The sequence below is a fragment of the Zootoca vivipara genome, chromosome 3, assembly GCF_963506605.1.
Source record: "Zootoca vivipara chromosome 3, rZooViv1.1, whole genome shotgun sequence".
NCBI lineage: Eukaryota > Metazoa > Chordata > Lepidosauria > Squamata > Lacertidae > Zootoca > Zootoca vivipara.
In genome coordinates, this window is record NC_083278.1 from 48,505,287 (window position 1) to 48,530,846 (window position 25,560).

Below are 25,560 nucleotides of genomic sequence, written 5' to 3' on the forward strand. Positions count from 1 at the left end.
CAGTGTTTTATACTTCTTACATAATGGTTGTGATACAGAAAGACTGAATGGACTCTGCACCCCCCAGTCTGCTTTACAGCAAGGACTTTTGGATTCTCTTGAAACAAAATGCAGCAGAAGTTTTCAGTTGTTGGTAATGAGGTAGCAGACCTCATCAGAGATAGGCGTAAGCCATCCTTAGTCTGCTTAGAACTTAATCATTTATTTTTATACTGGAATCTAGTTTCTTAAATCAACACTTTCCCTTTTCTCCTTCATCCCTGTTTGGAGCTCTGGCAGGACCAAAGATTCATGCCAAGGAAGGAAGTACAAATCAGATTTTGAAGTAAGAAAACATTGTGAGCAAATTTCATATTGGATGGAACTGAGTTAAAGTAACTTAGTCATCTTTATATATTCGACCTGTTGTTGAACATTTGGTCTAGCATGAAACATAGCCAGTCCTGTTCTGCTTTGCAGAAAGGCATACTGTATACCGCTTACTTGCAGGAATAAGAGCTATCCTTAGTTGGGGGTGCGCATTCTTTGTAAGAGTTGTTTATACTTTTGGATATAATGCAAAGCATCTTGTCAAAGACCAAGATTTTGGTTTACATATTGCTTCTGTTTGGCGCAGTGGGTAGGAAATGATTATTGAGAGACCTTGAAAAAGGAAGCCGTGTTATGCTCTTACCTTACTCCCCACTAAAACTTAATATTGTTCCCTTTGTTTAGGACTTTCTCTTGATTATGTACTCACTAAGCTGAACTTTAAATAACTTTATAGTTACTGCAGCTATGGTCTGAGATCTGTTGCATAGCTACAGCTACGTGGTATGCAGAAACAACTGTAAAGCATCTAATTTGAATTAAGGAACCAAATTATCAATTTTGTGTGCTGAAGCAGAGAAACTAAACTTATTATTCCAGCTGAGGTTCTGGACAATGATACAGCTATGGAAAATGAACAGTTACTTCATATCCACAGGGTTTTAACAAACATAGGAAATAAATCAATATTAATAGAGAATAATTGTCACCCTTTAAAAATATTAAGCACAAAAAATCTGATTTAATACATACAAACTTCAATTATGCAATGTAGCAGCAGTAATAGCTATAGCCTTACGCACACATTTTATGCATAGTATTCTTTTCGAACTTGAGGGCCTGATCTAATCATTTTGGGTGTTAAAATGCTTTTAATCTTTTCAGATTTAGCATTTTATATTTATTAAAAAATGTAATATTTATGTACATGCACTCTATTCTCAATTTAGAGTTCTGTAGCTACTGGGATATGCTTGAGAAAAGGAAACTGGCATTTCATTTAACCCTTTGAGGGTTTATTATGTAGAACAAGTAGCCTTTTGTGCTTGAAGTTGTACACTCTGAAAAAAAAGCAACACCTGAATATCTCCGGAGCTTGAATAATTATGCCCGATTGTGTTTTGCTGGTGTAGGTCACAGGAAATTCACTTAGGGTAGACTCTCTACAAAGCTAAGATATATGCAGATTTTCTGTTGTTGGATTGTGTAAAAATTATTTACTGTTAATACTTGCATAAAGGTTAGAAAGGTTGATGAAGTGATATTTAGTATTGCTTTACTATTCACTGCGTGTCAGGATGTAATTATGACTGATTCATGGAACTGTCTTAGGAACGAACCATCTTTATTAAAATGCTGATCAAGATAAGAGCTGACAGTAATAAAGAATAGAACATTTTAGTCTTGTTGCTTTTCAATGATTGCTAATTACCCCAGAGGTCATGTATAGTGCTTGGGAGGATTCATTGACATTATTTTCTTTTAAGTCTGCTGTTTGAACAACATCTGAACATGAAGACAAAGACTGAGTGCATACTGAACAATAGTTTGACCAAGTTTTTTTATTCCACAAATACTAGATGATTCCTCTTTTCTGTTTTGTTACAGAAATTTATGTTCACACGATAAGGCAGGATCTTTGTTTTAAGATCATATCCTGATCATATCCATCACTATCTTCAGAAGGTCAAACAAAGATGAAACAATGTACTACTATCCTATAGTTTATTGTATGCAGAGCATAACCCAAACTAGAGGTACCGGTAATTAAAAGCCCAATCTCCTTCCTATGACTTTGGTTATCTTATAAATCAGAATCTTCAGTTTCTTTATTAGATTACAATGGGCATTTAACCTTCAATATACCTTCAGTCCCATCACCTCCTGGCAAATAGAAGGGGAAGAAATGGAGGCAGTGAGAGATTTTACTTTCTTGGGCTCCTTGATTACTGCAGATGGTGACAGCAGTCACAGAATTAAAAGATGCCTGCTTCTTGGGAGAAAAGCAATGACAAACCTAGACAGCATCTTAAAAAGCAGAGACATCACCTTGCCGACAAAGGTCTTCATGGGGTCATGAAGAGTCGGACACGACTAAACGACTAAACAACAACAAACAACAACATACCTTCAGATAGAAGACTTTTTAGTACCCTTTGTACCATGTTTGGAACTGAGGTGTTACATGTCATGATTTGAAAACAAACTAATATCCAGACAGAAGAAATACAAAGCATGGGGGAGAGATTTAGGCCAATGAAATAGTATACAGAGAGGAGTGAAGCAAATGTTTTCAGGCTAAATGTGTTTCTTAAGGGGTTTTTTTGTTTTGTTTTTTAGTCACAGACCCCTTTGAGAATCTGATGAAAGTCCTCTCCCCAGAAAATACACATAAACACAAACACACACACAATTTTGCACACAATTTATTTTATTTCAGTAGAGAGAGAGAGAGAGTTTGTGTGCTCAGTTCACAGACCTCTTGAAGCGTATGGGGTCTATGGGCCACAGGTTAAGAACCCCTGGTCTGAACCCTAGGTTGAACAGCCTCCTGCAAGCTAGGGCTACCCTCTAACTAATGTTTCATCGATGGCAACTCTCATAAACCCCAGCCAGTATGGCCTTGCTGGCTGAGGCTGATGGAAGTTGTTGCATCAGGAGAGGAATCAGCTTTGAATGCAGAACTAGAAGAAGTGGCACTTAGTGGGGTGTGGGGGAATGATTTATGGTATGTGCATGAAGTGAGTAGATTAGGTAGGTGCACAGAACTCAGGAACCATAATGAGGGCAGCAGGGTTAGAAATAGGGTAGCTTGGGTATGGGTAATAACCTTTCTCAATAGTTAAAATAACCTTCTGAAGGCTTCATGATTGGTGGGCCATAAGCAAAAAGTGGGTGGGGCAAAGGTTGTGATTCTTATCTTGTATAGTGGGCTATATTTAAGCCATGAAAAGGTTAGTGGTTTCTTCATACACGTGTATCTCCTCTCCATTCAGGCAAGCAGAAGGCAGCATCATAGTTCAAGGACACATTTGAGCAGGCAAAAGCAGAGTCTCTAGAGCAGGGCTAGTAAGAGGACATGACTTAGAAAGATACTTTAAGAGCTGGTTTCAGTCCCTGGGCCTGAGGTTGCCCTTGTAATAATAATAATAATAATAATAATAATAATAATAATAATAATAATATGCCCTGCCCATCTTGGCTGGGCTTCCCCAACTACTCTGGGCAGTTTCCAGCACATATAAAAACATAATAAAATGTGAAATCAACATTTCAGACAATTCATTTGCAATTCATTACAAAACCCATCAGCAAAATCATAGCAGTAGGTACTTGTACTTGCAAGATTGGTATAGACACAATACTGGGGAGCTTTTCAACATGCCTGAGAGATCAGAAACTGGATACAGGATATTGTTCTCTCCCCTTCTCACTCTTTTTTATGGGAGGAATTCCCTCACTTCGACCCTAGCTAGAGCTATAACAGATGTGCTAGAACAAACATCCAGAACAGTTAGTGTTAACAGTGAAATGTTAAGCAGGGATTCACCTTAACCAAAACCTGAAATCAGATTTGAGACATCGGCAGAAATCCTAGCTAATTGGCTAAATTAGTGAATTGGAAATACAACCAAATCTTTGGAAGAAGTGCTGGCACATAGGCGTTGTAGCAGACTTTAATGGGGAGGTATTCCTCCTGTTTGAGAAATATATTTCTTTTTAAGCTCTTGTAATGACTTAATTATGTGTTTATTTATCTTTAAGAACAGATGTCCAAGTAAAAAAAACCACTTAATTTAAAACGAAACTTAATTTTTTAAAGGAAAACTGGGTATCAGGCTGGGGGCCGGCATGCAAATCTTTTTTGGGATGGGTCATAGCTTGGTGGTAGAACATCTGTTTAGCATGTAGGTTCCAGCTTTCATGCCCAGGATCCCCATTTGGGAGAGAAACCTGTCTGAAATCCTAGAGGGACACTGCTTGTCACTTTAGACAATACTGAGCTAGAAGAACCAATGGTCTGACTTGGTATAAGGCAGATTGCTACGTTCCTATGCTGTATTTTCAGTATGGATCTTACATCTAACTTGTAGTGATTATTTGGAGGAAAGCATAGTTGTCTCCAATGGCTGTATCATTTTCAGTAGTGTTAGGGTTATTATTCCATTCTAACAGAAATTCCAAATATCAAGGTTTGTCTCCATTTCAACCTTACAGAAGCCAAGTAAAAGCTTTCTGAGTCTAAATTTTTTCCCCTTACAGTAACGTGTGTGAGTGATAAGGTTTTTTTAACCTTCTTAATTATATTTTCAGAATGTAATTGTGTTTGTCCTTTGCTCTACATAAATACATAAACCAATACATAATAATGCGAGCAGCTGAATAATTCTAAGCATTAAAATTGAATAGTGTAAGAAGTCACAGTCTTTACGCCAATAGTATTGAAATGCTCCTTTGATGTGACACGCAGCTCTGCTATGAATAGCTTCTACTACCATTGGGGAAAGGACAGGAGACTTTTAACACTGCAGATGAAATAGGATTATCGAAAGACTTTAAATGTAAACCAACTGTTAGGAGTGTAGCTTTAAAATTAAGGGCTAAAATATGAAGACTCCAGCTAAAAGTTCTTTAGCTGCTGATTAGGATTCCCTGATGGTGATTAGTGAGTGTGGAATGCAATCATGCCTGTAGGCTTTAATCAATCCCATGATGGAGAAGTCAGTTGCTCAAAGAGAGACCAAATTAATACATGTATTGTTTCTATTGGGCTTATTATTTTTAACACTTAAAAAAAGGAGGCAAATTTGTGATGAAGCATTTCGGAGCATGCAGAATTTCAACAATCCAGAAGCATGTGAACTTCACTACCAAATATTCTATCTGTCTTTATCCTAAGAATGCTTTATTTTACATTGCACAACATTATGACATGTCTTTCCTGTTGTGTTGCAAATGAAGAAGTGTGCATGCACACGAAAGCTCACACCAGTGGCAAACTTAGTTCTTAACTAGAAGGAATTTTTGTATTCTGTTGTGTTGTGTGAGCAATTAATCTCACTGTGCAGTAACCCAAGACCTTTTCAAATAGCAATTTTCCTTGTGTAAGTATTTCAAATGTTGAGAGATCTCCATTTTTATTTACATAACCACCTCTCTGTGTATATATTTAAAGTCATGTATTTCTGTTATTACGATGTTCCAGTGTATGGAAGTTTAGAGAATAGTTTGTGATGTGAACAGGCCACCTGATAATAAGAGACCCTGCCTGTGCTTAAGTCAGGTGATCCAACAATATGACCATGATTTTGCTGCAGACCATGGAACTAGCATCTCAAATGCAGATTCCAGAAGCTTGAGCGCAATTATAAGAACAGTTTTCACTATAAGGGAAGGCCTTCGTGTTTCATTGGGGTGGGGGTAACCCAAGTTCAGATCTCCTTGTCCTTAGAAACAACTTTTCCCTTCCTACTTCCTTATGTGTTCTGATCTATTATCCACCAGGCAATCATTGCTATTATTATATAATTATTAATATGTATGTATGTATTGCCTTTATGTGCCAAGACAACACATAGTTTCAAACAATATTAGAATAAACAAATGATACAAAATATCCTAAGGCAACTTCAGGAACCGATGCCACAAACTCCCAGACCTTGCGTCCAGCTTCCCTCAGAGCAGACAGTTCCTAAGAAAGGTGGGAGAGGGATAATAACATTACTAATAATAGCAATTTATACATTTAAAAATATTCAGAACTGCGCCTTCCAAATTGCAATGAAATTAAGTATTTGCATACACTGTGCAAATTTACTCAAACTGCAGAATAATTTTAAAGGCATTTTTCCAGATTTGCCGCAGAAATCCATTCTTGTTGACCACTGTGTGCTTGGGCTGCAATTTTATTCTTGATTTCCGGTACTTAGAAGAAATTTCTAAAAGTTTGATATGTAGCTTTTCTGAGTTCAAATGCAGCTTACACATTGCAATTCAAAAAACACAATCTGTGATATTCAACTAAGTCATATTCTGAGTAGACCGGTTGTAAAAAATGAACTTGGTAACTCAAGGTACTCACCAGAGGTCCCTAGATTTCATTGAGTCTGCACTGAGTATGACTGTTGGAAATCACCCAGTCTCAATAAAACTTCTTTTAGAAATCTAAAAAAACTTACAGCATGCCATAATACGAAGCAGCAATTTATAGAGAACAGGTGAAGAAAAAAGTCTCCCAAGTCAAAGAGAGGCTTGTTTATGTAAAGCTCACTTTATTTACCTTCAAGTACATATGCAGAGAGTTGGGCTGTTCTTGTACATTCAAACTAGGGCTGTGATTGCTGGCATTCCTAGCCCCTATTTCATCTTGATGAGCAAAAACTATAGAGGTTGTTTGAAACTTTGATCCCTTTTTGTCTGATTTGGATAAACATCAACTTTACATTGTTGTTCTTGCCTGGCTCTACTACCTTGTATTGCAGCCATCCCCAAACTTCGGGCCTCCAGATGTTTTGGACTACAATTCCCATCATCCCTGACCACTGGTCCTCTTAGCTAGGGATCATGGGAGTTGTAGGCCAAAACATCTGGAGGGCCGCAGTTTGGGGATGCCTGTTGTATTGCTTTCTGAGTGATGCTGAAAATGTATGTTTGTAACAGCTGTATTAAGGCATTCTTAATGGCCGGGAGGAGAATTCTCAGTGATTTCTTGGTATAACTTTGAAGCAGCCTTGATGGTGGAACGAGCATAATCCTTCCAAGTGAATAACTTGCTGAACCCATCATTGAGTTTGCCTTATGCTGATGCATAGGGACATATGAGATGATGCACTGCTAAGATATGTTGTACTCCCTTGCAAAATTCCATAGCATCTGCTTAAGGAAAGTAACAACTGTTTTATTTTGTTTCTGTATTCAGAAATACTGCAGCACTATCCAGCTGGATTCCGGAATAGACTATAGGAAACAAGCGCTACCAGCAGCAGGAAAGCTATATTACCTGTAAGTTGCTAAAGCGAAAAGTATTTTTTTCCCCTTCACTAGCCAACATTTATTGCCACAGGGACAAGTAAAAACACTCCCCCACCCCACCCCACAAAACCAAAGAAATGCCAACTATCTTCTGTTTTGCCACAGTGCTAGTGCCATCAGATGGCATTTTCAGTATATTCAGTTACATCGTTTAAAATGTGTGACTGAATCAAAACTAATTAGATTTTGGGGGGAGGTGTGGTGTTTGCAGAACTGAAGTGACAGATGGTTATAAAGCAATGAATATCCTCTTGTAAAAGAGTGTGCAATTCCCTGGTAAATAAAAGAGCATCCTTTATTGTAGTAAACTAATTATTTATACAAATCCTCTGACAAGGACTCATTTACTGTTGGGTGTTACCATTTGTGGATTGAAAAACTTGTCTTATTTTGACAGATGATCTGCTTGTATCTAGGATGTTGATTTCCTTCAGCATTTATTCTCTGTTTGAAGATGATAAAAAATAATACCATAATACAGCTATAAGTACAATTTATCTGTATAGCTTTGATTTCTGTTTCCCTAATGATAGTTTACCCTCAGAGCAATTTGAGAATACAAGTATATGTGATGCAAAGTTGTTCCAACATTTAAGAAGAGAAAGTGGTTTTAATCAAGCCAATACAAGTACAAATCTACTTGTAGCTTTATTATGGCATTGTTTTTTAATATTATTTTTGAGGAGTTTAAAAGACTGGGCTTTCCAGCTAGCAAAATAATTAGCCCCAGTCTAGGACTATAATGGGAGTGTACCATTTAGTTCACAATCCAGGGGTAGCACCTTGATATAATTTTTGGAGTGAGTTTTATACTTGAGTTTGCCAGACAACTGGATATGACCTGAAGTTTTAGGTTTAACCTTATTCTTAGGCTTCTGGGGAATGAATAAAATATTGGAGTTAGGGACTTGTTAATTAAAAGTTACTGAGCATTGCTTCCCATCCTGAGCAGGAAAAAAGAAATTTCACTTCACATAGCGGTTTCAAGGCCACAATTAGTGCTTGCCAATACTAACAAATGATTTTGAAATACTCAAATTTTATCTTTTAAGGGAGAAACAATTTATTTTCTCATTTTGTGGTAGAATTCATGTATGTTGATATTGTGTTAAGCTTGGACTGCATTGAATGTTGATTGGTACTTCTATAGAAACGTGTTTTTTCCTCCTGCAAATCTGGACTGAGCATCAAAGGGCTTGGGCAAAATTTGCCTGTTTCACCCATAAACAGAGTTCTCACTCCAGATCTATAAAGGAGAGGTGCTAGGTAATGTTACGGGGATGGATTTATGCTTCTGGCATTGCTACATTTTGAGCTAAATGTATATATATGGGAACAAGGGCAGAAGAATCCCACAGTCTAACCTACCGTATATTTCAGGGCCTTCTCTCCTAGTGGGCAAGATGAGATACTAATGGATTACTAATGGTGAGGCACCATCCTTAGTATACATATTTACTGGCATTGTACTTTTGCCTGAATTCACAAAGGGCTGAGTCAAAGATTGCAACAAGTTGAAATGGAACAGCTGTGGTCTGTCTGAAGGATTGAAATGTGGAGAATACACACACACACACACACACACACACACACACACACACACACACACACACTTTAAGGCAATTTTTCTGTGTTTGGTTCCATAGTCCCAGTCTTTACAACTACCGGTACTAGCACTTTTTACTGTGCAAAAGAAGTTTATTATAACATTTCTGTATCCAGACTAAGTCCAGTTTAAACATAAAGAACCATAAGAAGAGAGACCAGGAGTCTCTAACAATAGTTAACACGTGGACAGCAGATCAAGCAAATACATATGCCACATGGTCATAGTATTTCCCACTATAGTAATATGTATTGCATTTCTATTTAAATTATAGTAAATGGGTGATGTCTAGCTGAATCCCTTTGAGAGACTCTCTGGAGCAGACTTGGGAGAGGTATCAGGGGCTGCAGGGGAAGGATAGGAAAGGCCCATTGCACAAGAAAACTTCTGCTTATGCAACAGAGAGTATCAACATATAATTCTAAAATGGTATATAAACATATAAATTACCACTATATGTGAATTTTATGCAAATCTGCTTCCTCTTTTGTACTTTTTGGATGGTTATGCATAAGTGACTGCTTCAATCATTGCTGAAAATTTCCTGTAATTTCATCATCTTTGGCCATCTCGAATTATTTGGAGAAGGATTTTAGATATGTCAAAACTAATTATATACAGTATGATCCAATTCCAATACATGTTTACTTTTAAGTAAAGCCCACTGAATTTAGTGGGACTCATTCCTAAGTAAGCGGGCATAGGAATGCAAACTTTATTCTTGAAAATGCCAGATCAACAGATTACATTTTATTTGTATCTATTTAACTGTGATAAAATAATAGTTACTTCAGATATAATTTCACTGCACCCTCTTAGAGGTTTGTAAGGGTTCCCCTTCAGATGCTTGCTAGCTTTTGCTTCTTTGCTCTCATTTTGTGTGTCAGATATAGACAAAAGCTTATCTTTCTCACTGTGTGTGTGTGCGTGTGTGTGTATGCATTGTTGGCATCTGTCTGTCTCAAGAGACAATGGAATAGTGCGCTATTGAGAGTAAGTCAAAGCATCGGGCAGTTATGGTGCCTGCTGTGGCTGTAGAGACCAACATGGGAGAGACATGTTTGATTGCAGGTGGGGCAAATGAAGGTGTCCAGTTTTGCTTCTACTGATGCACCATGGGGTTTCTTCTCTCTGTGCTCCTCCCAGTGTGTGTGTGTGTGTGTGTGTGTGTGTGTGTGTGTGTGTGTGTATCTGATGCCCTGGCCTGGCCTGGCTGGCATTGCCTCATTACTGGAAACAGCTTGAAACACAAAAGTCTTCCTATGTATGCAAATAAAGCAGAATCATCTACCTGAGAGTTAATGTTCTCTGCTTTTAAGTGTATTCTAACTCTAATGTTTGTATTTACAACATAACATCCTGTTCTGTCTTTCTCACTCTCTCTCCTTTTTTATGGGCAAAAAGCTAAGCAAGCCCAGGCAGCTGTTTGATGTTGGCTTCAAGTGTTATTAATTTCATATTCTATTATTCTTTTCACTGTAGCACAAGTGAAGCTGATGTGGAGGCTGTCATGGATAAGTTGTTTGATGAGCTGGCTCAAAAACAAAATGATTGTACGTAAGTTAATTTCTCTTGAAAGAGAATACATTTAGAACACAATGCCCAATCTCCACTGACCAATTAATAAGTTCCACTGCTGTATATGGGTTGATGCCACACTCAAGTGGCAGTCATTGTATCAGCATTTTGTCTAATTTATGTGTTGAATCATGTGCTATTATTCATCAAGCTATGCATTTCCTATCTGTAAGAGATGAGTTTTGTAGTAATTATCCAGACAAGATTGAGTCTTTGTTCATGTTCCCATAGTAACTAGACCAAGGATTTTAAAAGTACAAGGCAGAGAGCTGAGAGTGAATAAAGCGTGTGGAACCATTGCAGACTTCACATTTGAAGAGCTGTGTGACAGAGTGAGTACCCAGTCAAGCCTAGATCAGTTGGGCTTTTCAGGCTTTCCCCCCTCTCTCTTTTTTATTATATTATACCAGCTCCAAACAAGCTTTGAGATATCCTTTGAGCCTACAACTACAAGACTAACAAGGAAACTTGAATTCTAGAGTTGAAAAGTAAAACTGAAAGGGTGAAAAAAAGCATAGCACAATCAGTTTCTCTTGAAAGTGATCTCTATGATAAACAATTTAAATGTGTGAATAAAATTCTGGAACTTGATAATGCACTAGTGTCCAAAAGAAATTCACATTTAGATCTCAGTTGTTAAATGCTGATCACTTAGGTAAGGAGCACAAAGAATAAAAACTTCCTTTCAGAATCAGACCAAAGGTCCATCTATTACATGTCTCCAATGGTGAATTACATTTGATCTATCCTAGCTGTTTTCACTTACCTCCAGTGAGACAAAGGACAAGACTTCCATCTAAATATCTTTTCAGCCAAAGATTCACATGCTACCCTTTGAGTTACTACTATGTGGTGACTCTGTGAGACCCTAGAGAATATTCTTTAAGAAAATGTCCATCTGTACCTGTACTGATAATGTAGAGCTGCCAGCCAGGTAGCTTAAAGAAGAAGCCTGTTGCCTTGACCAAGGGCAAAAGCTGTTCAATGGTTGTCTTACCTACTGTGACTTTATAGGTAAAGTATATTAAGATACTCTGATAGGTAGTTTTGTGTAATGTGGATACTAGAGTTTTATAATTGCATATAGTATATATTCTAAAAAGGTTTACTTTTTTTAAGAATGTAAAATGATCTCTAGAAATCTTATCTAATGGCGTTGTATATGACCAAAAGTGTCCAGCATTGTGTGTCTTAAGAGTTAGCCTTGTTGGGCCTTTTTCTGAGTACTCAGAATTGCAGCTCATGAGGAGAGCAGTTGTATAGTCTCTGCCCCTCTGCAGACATGCCCCCAATATATAGGTCATATTGGAGGTAGTGTGTGACTCAGGAATCCATGTAGGGCTGATTTGTACAGCCCTGACCTCCTACCTCAAACAGTTATGGCTGTTATGGGACAAATAGGGCTTCTACAATAAGGATAGGCGCCACTTAAACTGGAGAGGAAACAGATTGCTGGCACATCAAAAAAGTGGCAGAGTAGTTTTGAAACTGATCCCTGAGGAAAAGTTGATAGGAGCTGAAGAGCACCTTGGTAGGGTGAAAATGGGAGTGTTCCATATGGGAGTGGAGCAGAATTAGGCAATGAAAGTTTAAGTTTACATGATAACCATTTAGTGTTGTAGGAGGAAATATGGAGAGCGACACCACATACTCTTCCGTGAGCCTAAGTCTGTGAGCCTAAATGTGCAAGCTAGAGTGTCCTTCAAAACCAAAGGAGAACATAGATATAGTAGCCAATGTGGAATGGAAAGAACCAATGAGATACAGTTATCTTTTGGGTACGAATATTCTGTGACGCAAAGGGAAGGGCATATGAGAATGGTGTAACTGTATGTGAAAGAGAACATAAAATCAAAGAAATGTGACATCTCCAAAGGATCAGGCTTTTTCACAGGAAGTGGGATGGTAATACCCCAAAGTAATAGAATTGAGGATATATTGTTAACCCCTGAGCCCAGGGGGATCTTGAGATGGACAATGCAATCAATTAGGCATCTAAAAGGATAAAGTGTTGTATTGAGTGTCTTAAATTACTCTCACATTGACGGTAGATTCATCTTCTGGTCACAACACAAAGGTAAAAAAAAATCTTTTGTTGTTGTTTAGTCATTTAGTCGTGTCCGACTCTTCGTGACCCCATGGACCAGAGCACATATTTTTAAAAATCTAGAAAACCCTAAATCACTCTGCCCTAAGACAATTGGTGATGGAACTGATTAGAGGGGAGTTTCAAGTGATGGCCAGGACCAGATGGAAGGCAGGAAATGTGCTGTTGAACTGATGGGGAACAGTGATCATAGTGCTATCAAATTCAACATATGGACAATTGTCAGAGAAGTCCAGCATGATTGCACTTGACTTCAGAAGCGGGGGGGGGGGGGAGATGAGGTACAGCTGCACCTGTGAAACCAGCCACCTTCTGAGTCTTTCCCCCCTCACAGTCCTTCCTCTGGAAACAGCTCCCTTATGAAGGCTCCTAGGGCCAGAGGGTGGGGCAAGGCAGGTGGAAAAAACTATTAGCTGCTCGATATTGTATCAATAGAAAAAACGCAGAAAAGGGGTTATAATATTTTGGGGTTTCAGCTGAGAAAAAAAAGCCAAGTAAGAGGGAGGGACTCCTGTTTAATTCTTTGGCCATTGGCCTGTAGGACCCCTCAGGACTAATAATAATAATAATAATAATAATAATAATAATGGCATCAACTTATACTAACTTTGAGTGTAACTTTGGGTCAGCACAAAAAACAAATGCTCTTCTAGTAAATGCGCTGGTGAAAGGTCATTTTCCTTGGTCAGACAAGTAGGCAATGAAACATGATTGTTGCCTTTTGTGGTAAAATAATAAAATGGAAATTTAAGAGTTTAGTCCTATGCATTTGCATTCAGAGATGATTACAACCAAATTCAGTGAGGCTGGCTTCTTAGTTAGTGCAATTAGGATTACATGCTAAATTCTAAACATTACAAAATTATTTTTAACGTCAATTAAAGCCCCAGAAATGTTCAGATGGCAGTATTTAACACTGAAGAAGATGAACTCTACATACAGATTGTGAAAATGAGTTGGTAGTTATTTATAGTCTGAACACACACTCATAAAAGTCTAATTAACTTTGAAATGGAAATATGGTTTTTCTTTCATTCCTAGGTCATTCAAGCCCAGCCCTACCTTCGTGCATGACCACCCTCCTGATTTAGACATAGTGGTTGAATCATGCCCCAACACACACACACACACACACACACACACACACACACACACACTGGATTAGTCCATATGCATTAGACTGCAACATAAAATAGTTCTTGCAGGTTTCATATTTGCAGTTATATATATTTGTGGCACTCAGAGCTTTAAACAGTGACAAATCTCAGCGGACTGATTTGCACATAATGATTTAGCACCATGTGCATGAGCTGGAAGGAGCCTGAGCATTGCCTTGGGCTTGGGTGCTCTCCTCTCCTCCACATAAGGAAGGAAAGGACCTCGGGAGTGTCTCCTTTCAGTTTCAGATAATACTGATGTAGCTTTATGTACAGACCTGATTGTGCTTTAAAAGAAACTCTGGTTAGTTAAACAAGCCAGCTTCATAATCCATGGTTTGAAGTTGGCTTGTTAGAAACTTAGCACAGAGTTTCTTCTAAATGACAAAATCTGCTTCCTTTGTCACTGCCAGGATTTGCGGAATGAAAAATGAAAGACTGCAGAACTCCTCTAAATCACACAACAGGGTCAGGAGTGTGCAAAACTGAGCTTTGATCTTGTTGCAGCTCATGCACATTGCACTAAACCATTGCTTAATACAGAGGTTGTCAATCTAGAGAACACCTTCTTCTGTGAGAGGTGCACATGGGGTCTATGTGTGAGAGTGGGAGGGTGATTATGTGTGGTCTGTGAGGTATGTGTGATTTATTGAGTGTGTGAGAGAGATGTATGTTTGAGGTCTGTATGTGTGCAGTGAGTGTATTGCATGTGCATGAGGAAGTGAGTATTATTTAGCCACCTTGTATAGTTTCCCTGGTACTCCAGAATGCCCCCTGTTGTTAGACAGCAACGGCATCAGTGTGTGAGAGAAAGAGAAATCAATATTGTGTGATCTCTACAGGACCAGTCAGACATGTCTGACTTCCCTTGATCAACTGAGGTTGTCTGAGCAGGGGGTGGAGTGGGGAAGCAACAATGATTGTACTTTCTTTAATTTTGTGTTATGCTATACCCCATGGCAATCTTTTTCTCCCCATGCCATGCCCCAAAGGCAGCTGTTTTGTGGCTGGTACCCACAGTGCTATCTCAATATTCAAATGTGTGCCCACTGTCCCAAACAGTGGTGACCTCTGTCTTAATGTTACATAAAAACTACAGAGTGCCGTGAGTTCTTTGTAAGTCTAATTTATATACCGGTATGTGTTAACATATTGGTCTGCTATGGGAGGAAGGGCAGGATATAAAGTGAATGAATAATAACAACAGCATACCCAGAATGTGTCAAGCTCAAATAATAAGCAAGTGCCATGTGCAGATTTTAAGTATATTATTTCACAGCTTCTGCGTCGGTCTTAAGTTCTAGACATTGCATAGCAAATGGAAGAAGGTCCATTGCATCATGTAGAACAATTGTTTTCATTACACAGTTGCTTTTTATAGATGGCCCTGACTGTATAACACACAGAAAGTCGTTTCACTTGTCTCTTCCCACCATCCACCCGTTTCATCCATTTAACCTAGTTTCAGAATCTAGTGTCTGTGTATAATGTAAATTAATACTGACCAGAAAGGTAGGTGCAGCATAAATCTTATCTTTAATATCTTCATGTTATCTATATTTCTTAATGCTTCTTTGAAAGAAAAACTTTCAGCCATGTTTATGCATAGCAAATACTGCCCCCTGATGGCAATACTAACTTTTTAATGTGATTAAGGCTGTGTGGTGTGTGGTGATGGTTCTTTCTCTGCAGCAACAGTGAACTTCCTGATCCACTATTAGTAACTTGATAGTGGCATAGACATAATGGAGACGCTCTCTAGGGGCAAAAGCCTGGTAACTCATTCTTCAAAATTCTTAGCAGCATGTTTTGGCAGTCAATGTCAGTCCTAAGGATTTGCACTTTTTTATTTTAAGAGCTACATGGGCATCTATATTTATATGCACCCCTCATTTGACGTACCAAAATATTTAATTAAAAAATATTCAATCCAAAAGTGTGGTAACCATGAAGGCAAGGGGATAGTTACTTTTAATGGACACTACTCAATAGCTGCCAACACCAAACACACCGAAACCTAGAGAGAAAGAGCACAAGAGTTGTTTCCCCCCCCTCTGCTTTTTAAAAAAGTGTTTCCTTTTTGAGGATATCCTTGATTGAAGAACTGAGGTTATTTCGCCTAGGGAAGACTGGCTCTAAGTAATGCAACTGCAGCCATTTGTAATTCTGCACGTGTCCAGTCCACAATTGTGTGGAGAAGGTAGCAAGGATACCACCCCTTTCATGAATACAGCCAGTCTCCAAGTAGTGATTTCTACAATTGCAGGAGTCCTTTCATCAGCTGCTACAATCATGGAAATGATTCTATCACAGTGGTTGTATCGTCTGTCAGGCTAGGTCACTTACGAACATTCTTCATGTAAAGGATGATGCTGGGATGGTTACATATCATCCCTTAGCATGTTAAGACTGAAAGTACTTGTTAATGACAAATTACAATGGAAGAGCCCACAAAAAGTACAAACAACACAGACCCAAAAGGTAATTTATCTTAAATAACATAGAAAGAAGGAAATTGTAATAGGTAGATTCCAGAGCTTGACTTTCTTTTCTGCTTCCTATTTCTGTGGGGTTTTTTATATTTCTAGTACCAATAATAAAAACCTCACCTCGGAGCAAAGGGCTGTTGCTTTGCTGCTTTTTTTTCTTCAGAAGCAAAAAAAGTCAAAGCCATCACCTTTGTGTGTTATGAAGTTGTGACATTCCCTCGGCACAGAGGTGCATCTGGCACCTTCACTATACTGTACAGCTTTTGGTGAATGTGGAAGATGCACCTCTTTACCCTGGTTTTTGGTACCTGAGATGTGTAGGACCCACCCTTAACTCCTGTGACTACAATATGTTTTAACTGCTTTAAATACTGAATTTTAATACTGAGACCTGCTGCTGAAGGGGGGTAATAAATTTAATGATAATAATTAATAGAAAATAAGGAAAAATGGAGTGATTTGTTAGAGCATTACAATATATAGACAGCTATTAAAATAACTTGAGTTGAGATAATGGTAGCAGAACACTTGTTAACTTGGTAGTGAAATGGAAAAAGAATGAAGTGGACAGCTCAGTCAAGCAGGCTAAAGTAGATTAACAGCTTGGTGGGCTTGAATTGGCATGAATGTGGTTTGAGTGAGTGTGACATCGATGAAATCCTACTTCCCAGTATTAAGAATTAGTAACAGAAATCCACAGTGGTTGGTCTTTATTATCCATCTTTTACATGGCAGCAACAAGGTAGAAAGCCAAGTCATTAATCACAGAAGTTGATATTAAGATAACCGTAGACACACTACAGACTTAAACGAGTTTCCCATGAAGTCCTAGAACTATCTGAATTTTTTTTAGAGTCCTGCAGAAAGGGTTGGGAGTGTAGCTGAGATTGGGCTAGCTATAGGAAAAACACCACTGTCTGCAGAGTGGGTTTTGGTGGTCCCATCTGGTTAAAACAAAATAAGGACATCAATAGGTATGTTCATAAATAAATAAGTAAAATTAGATGTGGCTGAAGGTGTCATTGTGAGAATGAGGAATTGTACCAGGTAATCTTATTTGTAGCTTGAAGTGGAATAACATGCCCAAATACAGCACTAGCTGAAGTGCCATTGAGTATTCAAATTAAGCAAATCAGTTCTTCCTAGGGCAAGTTATGTAGCTTCAGAATAATTATTTCTTTAAAACTAGGCATTGTATTGAGGCTGCTATTGACTGATACAGAAGTGTTAAGCTCTTCAGAAAGGTGACATTTCATAATAAATTATACCATCATAGACTTCTAGTATTTACATGCTAATCAGTCAATTGTACAAAGCAAGACCTTGGACTCCAGATAGGTTTCCGTAACTTGTCTGGCACATTCCACAAAATTAAAGCATTTCCCAATAAATGCAACTGAAAGAGCAACAAACTTCAGGAGGTGCATAGGAAGCTGCCTTATACGAGGTCCGGCCATTGGTCCATCTAGCTCAGTATTGGCATCATTGATTGGCAGCAGCTCGCCAGGATTTCAGGCAGGGTTCTTTCCCAGCCCTTCCCTGGACATATCAAATGTTGAAACTGGGACCTTCTGCATGCAAAAGAGATCTCTACCACTAATCAGTGGCTCTTCCCTAACAGACTGGATTTATATAGTTCTTTAGCTAGTTAATAGGGATATGTTCAATGGGTTCACTACACAATGGCTCAGAAGTTGTGCATAGCAGGGAGTCGGACTCAGTGACCAGACGCAAAAGCAGGAAGGGCTCCTGCAGCTTTAATAATTACGTAGAGGAGGGAATTACATACATTGTGTGCTAATCTACTGTATATACCTGGTGCAATTCCCTCTTCTACACAACTATTACAGGTGTAGCAGCCCTGTCCTCTCTTGCATCCGGCCACCCTGCCTAGTAAGAGACCCCATGTAGGAGACGCCAAGTTCAATTCTTGGCACCCTTGCTTAAAAAGGGCTCTGCCAGCATGACGGGGAAGGGGGCCTGGCTGAGGCCTTGCAGACGTTAGTGAGCTAATTGGACCCTCAATCTGACTTGATATAAAGCAGCTCTACCTGTTCACAGGATCTCACTGGACTTCACCGAATTTGTGGCGGTGTTTCCCCTGCCAGGTTTAAAGAATACTGGCATTATACAGGGCACCTGGGTTTGTGATATTTAGTGGCTTGTATTTCTTCCTTCGGAACTCTTGGCTTATTCATTGGCTTGTAGGGGTTCTCTCCCTGTTAAGAGTCCCAGCATAAAGAAATCACATTGCTTGTGAGGCTACTCAGGATCTGTTGCTAGCACCATGCTTTCAGTGCCCAATTCTGTATCTCCTCAGCAGATGTGCCCAATACCCTCACAATGCCTTCAAGGGAACAGCAGCTGTATGGTGGGCAGCTGGCAAAGCTGGAGTAATGCTTTTGAGAAGCTTTTATGGCAGGGCACATGTTTTCGTGTGTGGAGGGTCTAAATCAGTGGTGCAGCTTGTTTCCCCCCCCCTCCAAAAAAGGGAGGAAAACTCCTCTGTCACAGGGCTCCTGCTCCTCTGTAGAAAGGCAAGTTGCGTAATAACAGTGTACAATACATGGAAACAGAACTTTGTTTCAAAACAATGTTGGGTAAAGACTTGGCTTTTTCATTTCATTTATTTTACAACATTTTTATATCGCCTAATAACATTCTCAGGGTAGCAAACAATACAATTTGCAAGCCCATGGCCATCACCACCACCACCAAACTTGTAATCACTTAAAATATTAATCATAAAGTGGTATATAAATGTATTAAATAAATAATAATAAATTGCTCATTAGAAACAGTAGAGATAATGCCACCAGCAGTCACCCTATAAAAAGCACTGCAAAGCACTGAAAGATGATTTTTACATACCGCAAGAAAATAAAAAGTTTTCCAACTAGTGTTGAAAGGGCCATAACGTGGGTGCCAATCAAGACTCTCCTGGCAGGGCCTTCTTTGTGTTTCAGGGGTTTCCCTCTATTCCAAACATGGAAGAGTTGTTTTTTTTAAAATCTGCTGAAACCAGAAATAAAACCTAAGCACTTGCTTTGCTTTTTTAATCTTAGGTATCCAGGGCCATTTAATTAATTCTCAAATGTGTGGTGTACTAAATGATCCATGATCCATCTTTTATCTTTTATGTTTTAGCTGCTATTTTAATTCATAGGAATTTAGTTAAACCAATCTGGTATTAGACTGGATGATTTCAGGAACATATCTACTACTGTTGTAAATTTCAGACTAATTCATATAGCCTATTTCTGTAATGTGTGCATTCCTGCATGAATTCTCTGCAGCTATAGTTAGAGCTTGAGTAAGTGATTTATTCAGGGCTTGTTCACACACCTGGGTTTATTGCATTGTGCTTATATTCCTGTTGCTTGAGCTTGAGTTAGAATGCTTCAAGAAAGTAGAAGACTTGTTGACAAACTACATGTGATGTTAAATGTGCAAATGCATTTCTTTCCATGGGCGTAGCCGGGGGGGCAGCTGCCCCCTCTAGATCAAGTAAAACAATAGAATTACTTAACTGACCAATCATGTCAGCTCTGCCCCCCAAAAGTCCTGCCCCCCCAAAAATCCTAGCTACACCCATGCTTGTGTCTTTTAAAAAATGTACTTTCAGTGCAGCAGCTGCAAGAGGGGATCAAGATCAGGACTATGGCATATGAGGAGAGAGAGTTTTACCCTCCTACCATGTCACAATCCTGGCAAAACTCCCTTCTCTCTGATGCTGTTATTTGCCGCAGGAGGGAAGCTGCCATTTGCACCAATGGTAGCCTTCCTCCCAGAGGCTCTGGGAGGGGGAAATCGTATCTGCTTGAACCACAGCATAAGAGGTAAATGCTAAATCTTCCTTGCTGTGCAACACATTTCCAATCCTAATCCCTTCACTGTGGGTATTAATTTCATAGTTGGAAATAGACATATTAAATGATTAATAAAGACTGCATCCTATTTGGTTTTACCCTGAGGAAATGACTCCTTTGTCTTTTAAGTTTATCCTTAGCATTAACATAGGATGTGGGTGGGTGGTGGGGAGGCACCTGCTCTAGTCAGTTAGTACAAAATTTACAAGGATACGTTCACAGAGTGCTGTTGTACTTAGATCCTGCTTTCCACGGGGATCTCTGGTCAGCCACTGCGAGAACAGGATACTGGTCTAGATGGGCCATTGGCCTGATCCAGCATGCTCTTATTTGCTCTGTAATTTTGGCAATATCCAAGCAAATTACTTGCTGATTTAATTAAGAGATCATGAAGCTAAGCTTAGCCACCAACTTTAGGAATCAATCTGTTACTATCGCAGTCAACCTTCTCACCTAATACAAGAAATGGAGGGATCACACTGGTTTTCTTGAGATATGATGGTAGCATTTCAAAATATATATTCAAAATGGTCTATTGGCTTTTCAATGGGTTACAGTTCCCATTTTCTGTTTCAGCCGCTTGGAGCCAGTGATTACTTGGAAGTAGCCATGCATTTTGACGTAGTCTTTGTTCGTCACATACCTGAGTTTACAGTGGCAAAAAGGACCCAAGCTCGCCGCTTCATTACTCTTGTTGATACTTTTTATGACAAGAAGGTAAGTAGTCAGTTGGTAAATTCTTACAGGATGAAAGCATCTTGAATTGCTCTGGAAATTATCAGTATAAGATTAATGGGTAATGCAAGTTAAATCTTCCTATTTTCTCTCATATTTGCCTGCTGTTTTGGGAAATTGGTTCCACATGAGAAGTCATGGGACAATTTAACCCAGATACAGTTTAGGTCATAGGTCTTCAACGGGTGGGAGTTAAATTTTGTGTGTTTTTAATTTCCTGGAATCAAATGGCAATGCCAATCAATTTCATTAGGTGAGCCTGAGTTCCAATGCTATAAAAGAAGAACCAAACATTTTCTCTTGTTTTCTCCAAACCAGGACACATAAATAAAACATTGCTGCTCACCAAATCCTATCCCTGAAAATTTGCAACTCCAAGATGGAGTTTAAGATAGCTTTAGATATTAGAAAATTGTTAGTATATTCTGCCCCATGCCCTCACCAACTCTCCTGAGTCAAAATAATATCTTTCCAAGAGAAATGATCATGATTCATTTTTCTTGATTGGTAAAAAGTCACATCGTGTTTTGCAAGCCAAACAATAGTTAAATTGAAATTATCCACAAAGTTTTGTTTGCTGCTATAATTCCAGGGTACAGATCTGCTTTGTTTTTATCTTATTTCACCTAGAGTCCCAGTCATGATTCATTATAAGTGAACAGACGAGTAAAGTGTTAATGGGTTTGCCCCAAAGTGATAATAATTTTAGAAGAAACAGCCACTCTTGGTTTTAGTCTGAGTTGTGGGACGTCTAATGAAATAGTAATGATAAATGCAGCACTTAGCTTGGATTTACAAAGGTTTCAATCATGGGAGCAAAATCAGCAGTATTAAAACAACTAAAAAAGGCTCTTTATATTTAAGCTGATGTTTTTAAAAGTAATGGAAGACATTAAGCTTCACCCTATGTGTGATTATAGCCACACACTTAAATATTTATGCAATCAGGAAATATCGATTGAGATTAAAACCTTTTTCAAGAATGTCCTGGCAAAGAAATTCACACAAAAAACCCCACCTTTAGTTCAGCAAGATGTTGTTGTTTAGTCGTTTAGTCGTGTCCGACTCTTCGTGACCCCATGGACCACAGCACGCCAGGCACTCCTGTCTTGCACTGCCTCCCGCAGTTTGGTCAAACTCATGTTCGTAGCCTCGAGAACACTGTCCAACCATCTTGTCCTCTGACGTCCCCTTCTCCTAGTGCCCTCAATCTTTCCCAACATCAGGGTCTTTTCCAAGGATTCTTCTCTTCTCATGAGGTGGCCAAAGTATTGGAGCCTCAGCTTCACGATCTGTCCTTCCAGGGAGCACTCAGGGCTGATTTCCTTAAGAATGGATAGGTTTGATCTTCTTGCAGTCCATGGGACTTTCAAGAGTCTCCTCCAGCACCACAATTCAAAAGCATCAATTCTTCGGCGACCAGCCTTCTTTATGGTCCAGCTCTCACTTCCATACATCACTACTGGGAAAACCATAGCTTTAACTATACGGACCTTTGTCGGCAAGGTGATGTCTCTGCTTTTTAAGATGCTGTCTAGGTTTGTCATTGCTTTTCTCCCAAGAAGCAGGCGTCTTTTAATTTCATGACTGCTGTCACCATCTGCAGTGATCAAGGAGCCCAAGAAGGTGAAATCTCTGACTGCCTCCATTTCTTCCCCTTCTATTTGCCAGGAGGTGATGGGACCAGTGGCCATGATCTTGGTTTTTTTGATGTTGAGCTTCAGACCATATTTTGCGCTCTCCTCTTTCACCCTCATTAAAAGGTTCTTTAATTCCTCCTCGCTTTCTGCCATCAAGGTTGTGTCATCTGCATATCTGAGGTTGTTGATATTTCTTCCGGCAATCTTAATTCCGGCTTGGGATTCAGCAAGATAGTTGGGACTTATCCAGACAATCTTATCTTTGTTTAGTAAATGACTTAGATGCAGCTCATTTTTTCTGGTGGATCCAGATGTCTTTTCTCAAAACTCTTGCATTTTCCTCACAGTCAAACAACCATATTTTCTCACTGGACATTATGGTGAGCCACACACACAAGTATGTTATCTCACCTTGCCCATTGCAATTATAAGTATTATTCTAGAAGTGTCATGGGCCCTGTTAGCTACTGGCTGTATTTTAAAGCTGGGGGAGTGCTTGTTCTTTCTTCACTAGACAATTGCCCTATAATAGATACCAACAGTTTAAAACATACATTGGCACCTGCAGCTTGTGAAATGACAGGCTGTGTACTAGAGGTTCTCAACTTTATTAACTTTTATCTTCTTTAAAAAAGGATGTTAAAACATAAAGGCGGACAACTAGCAACTCACATTAAAAGTATTTTAGACCATAGCCCCTATTGGCCCCAGGCAGCAGAGCATCTAGAGGGCACCAGGTTGGGAGAGTCTGCTCTAGCACTTGTAGAACAAACATCATGAAGCAAAATGTGCAGGTACCATTCCAGGAATTGTTTGGTGGCAAAGGAGCCTCCTCCCACCTTTCACAGTTTTTAGTCAATGAGTGAAGTCACAACTGTGATTGAGGAGTGCTATGGCGAAATTTAGAATGACACACATCAAAGATGCCAAAATGACTTCAGAATTACTCCAGGCAGTGTAGAAGGAAATTCCTGGTTCACTTTGAAACTGTGTTTTGGTCTTCCTTGTTCTATGTATGCGTGGCTCTATATTGTTCTCTAGACTCAGACAATGGTCATTTTGAAGCTGACAAAAATTCCCTGGTAGAGAAGTGACAATTGTCTAGAAAGAGGGAAAAAGCAAATACAAAATTGTAATGTTGTGGTGGCTGGCTATAGTATTTCCACCCAAAAGCAAAAGGTAGTAGCAAAATTTATTCTTTCTAACACAGGTTTCATGCCATGCCAAAAGATATATTATTTTGTATTTAACATTTCAAAATTCCATGAGACACACTTGTCTTTTCATATTTTCTGGCGATTAATGTTGTTTCAAAAAAATAAATGACAATAAATCAGCAATTAAATTCGTCACAACTAAATTTAATTCATCTAACAAGGCATAACCAATCTGATAATTTGAATTAGTGGCCTTATTTCAGTTCATTTCTGCCCTGCCTTCCATTGCAGCACAGAATTTCTATATTGTTTTACTACAAAAGGAAAGTGAGCTTATTGCATGATAATGCTCAATGAGCATAAGTATTTTAAATTGTGTGTGTGTGAAAGAGAGAGAGAGAGAGAAAGAGACTGTAAGCTAAATGCTGTACAAAACCAGTAGAAATAAATGCCCTAATGCTGGCTTACATTCTTAAGAATAGCAGAATAAAAGAATGGCCTACATTTTGATAATATTTACTACATATAGGTTTTGACGGTAAGATGCTATACCCAATGACTATGTAAAAGAACAAAAGTTAGTGGTAATTGTGTTAGAATGCCACATTTTTTATAAATGAGTTTATGGTTGGTGTTTGTGAAGTGAAGAAGGAATGATGGTATAGTACAAGCCACTTGCATTCTGCATTCTTATGGAGAGCTACTTATGCTTGGCAAAATCAGAAATCATTTCAGTTGTTGTCTATCTCAAAATTGCTACTTACACCATACAAAATGAAAACATGGTGGGTTACAAAATTCAGATGGAGAAATAGGAGCTATAAGTGATAGCACCTACAGCTGTTTCACTCTCTTCCAGGTGCGTATTGTTTGCTCTGCATCAGCGCCACTCCAAAACATATTTATTCAAGAATCCCATGATGGTGGATTGGACGAAAGTAGGGTAATGATGGACGATTTGGGGTTGAGCCAGGTAAGCACTATGACCATTAGAGCCTTTGTTGCAGGAGAGCATAATTGGTTTTGGTCTGAGTGGTGGTGCTAGGGGGGCAGTGAGCAGCAAAAGCATTTAACCGGTCATTCTGTAGCTTTCTGGCAGGATCAACGTTGCACATTTTCTTCTATTCCAACTTAATGTAATGCTGTTCATAAATGGTTTGAACCAATCCATTTTAGCGTAATTCTAGAGATACTTCTAATCTTTTACTCAGTATGTGTTTCTAATATATTAGAAATATTGGGTCATGCTGCTGCTTTAATACATGTTCTTTAGATTTAGTGCAGCTACATTTAGCTTTGCACATTGTACTTGTATCATCATCATCATCATCAACCTACCTTTTTCCTGGACTGGAACTTATTTTACTTGAGTCACCATGTTGGGAATCTGTTTATTGTCTAATAGGTGTGTTATAAGTGTCTCTTTCACTCCAGGTTTACAAAGGAGAGAGAGCTGATAAATACTGCTTCCCAAAACTGATATGCACAGGATTTGCAATTAACTTTTACTCAGAGTAGACTCATTGGAATTAAGGAGCCTAAGTTGTTGTTTAGTCGTGTCCGACTCTTCATGACCCCATGGACCAGAGCACGTTAGTCATGGTCATTAAGCAATTACTCTGAGTAATTGTTGGTTGAATACAACCCAGAGTACAAGAATCTGTTGCTTGCATTTTTGCATTATAGATTATATTTCTATTCTTACATTATATAGTAAGAATAGAAATACTATATAATGTAACACTAATATACTAATACTAATACTATATAATATAATATAATATACTAATACTAATACCTGACAGAAAGTTAAATCAGAAGTGGGAAGCCTCAAGTAATTTTATCTATGGCAAATAGTTTCCAGTGTTTATCCAGTAAAAT

At 38.7% G+C, this 25,560-nt stretch overlaps 1 protein-coding gene across 1 annotated transcript in view; it reads left to right on the top strand.

The window, feature by feature from the left end:
- AFG1L (AFG1 like ATPase) overlaps positions 1–25,560 on the top strand; it is a 56,201-nt gene that overhangs the window by 26,876 nt on the left and 3,765 nt on the right. Inside the window, exons 8-12 of the mRNA XM_035109283.2 lie at positions 7,229–7,311; positions 10,430–10,500; positions 10,757–10,857; positions 20,724–20,864; positions 24,539–24,652. Of these exons, the coding sequence (XP_034965174.2) occupies positions 7,229–7,311; positions 10,430–10,500; positions 10,757–10,857; positions 20,724–20,864; positions 24,539–24,652 (510 nt within the window). The remainder of the gene's footprint in view (positions 1–7,228; positions 7,312–10,429; positions 10,501–10,756; positions 10,858–20,723; positions 20,865–24,538; positions 24,653–25,560) is intronic.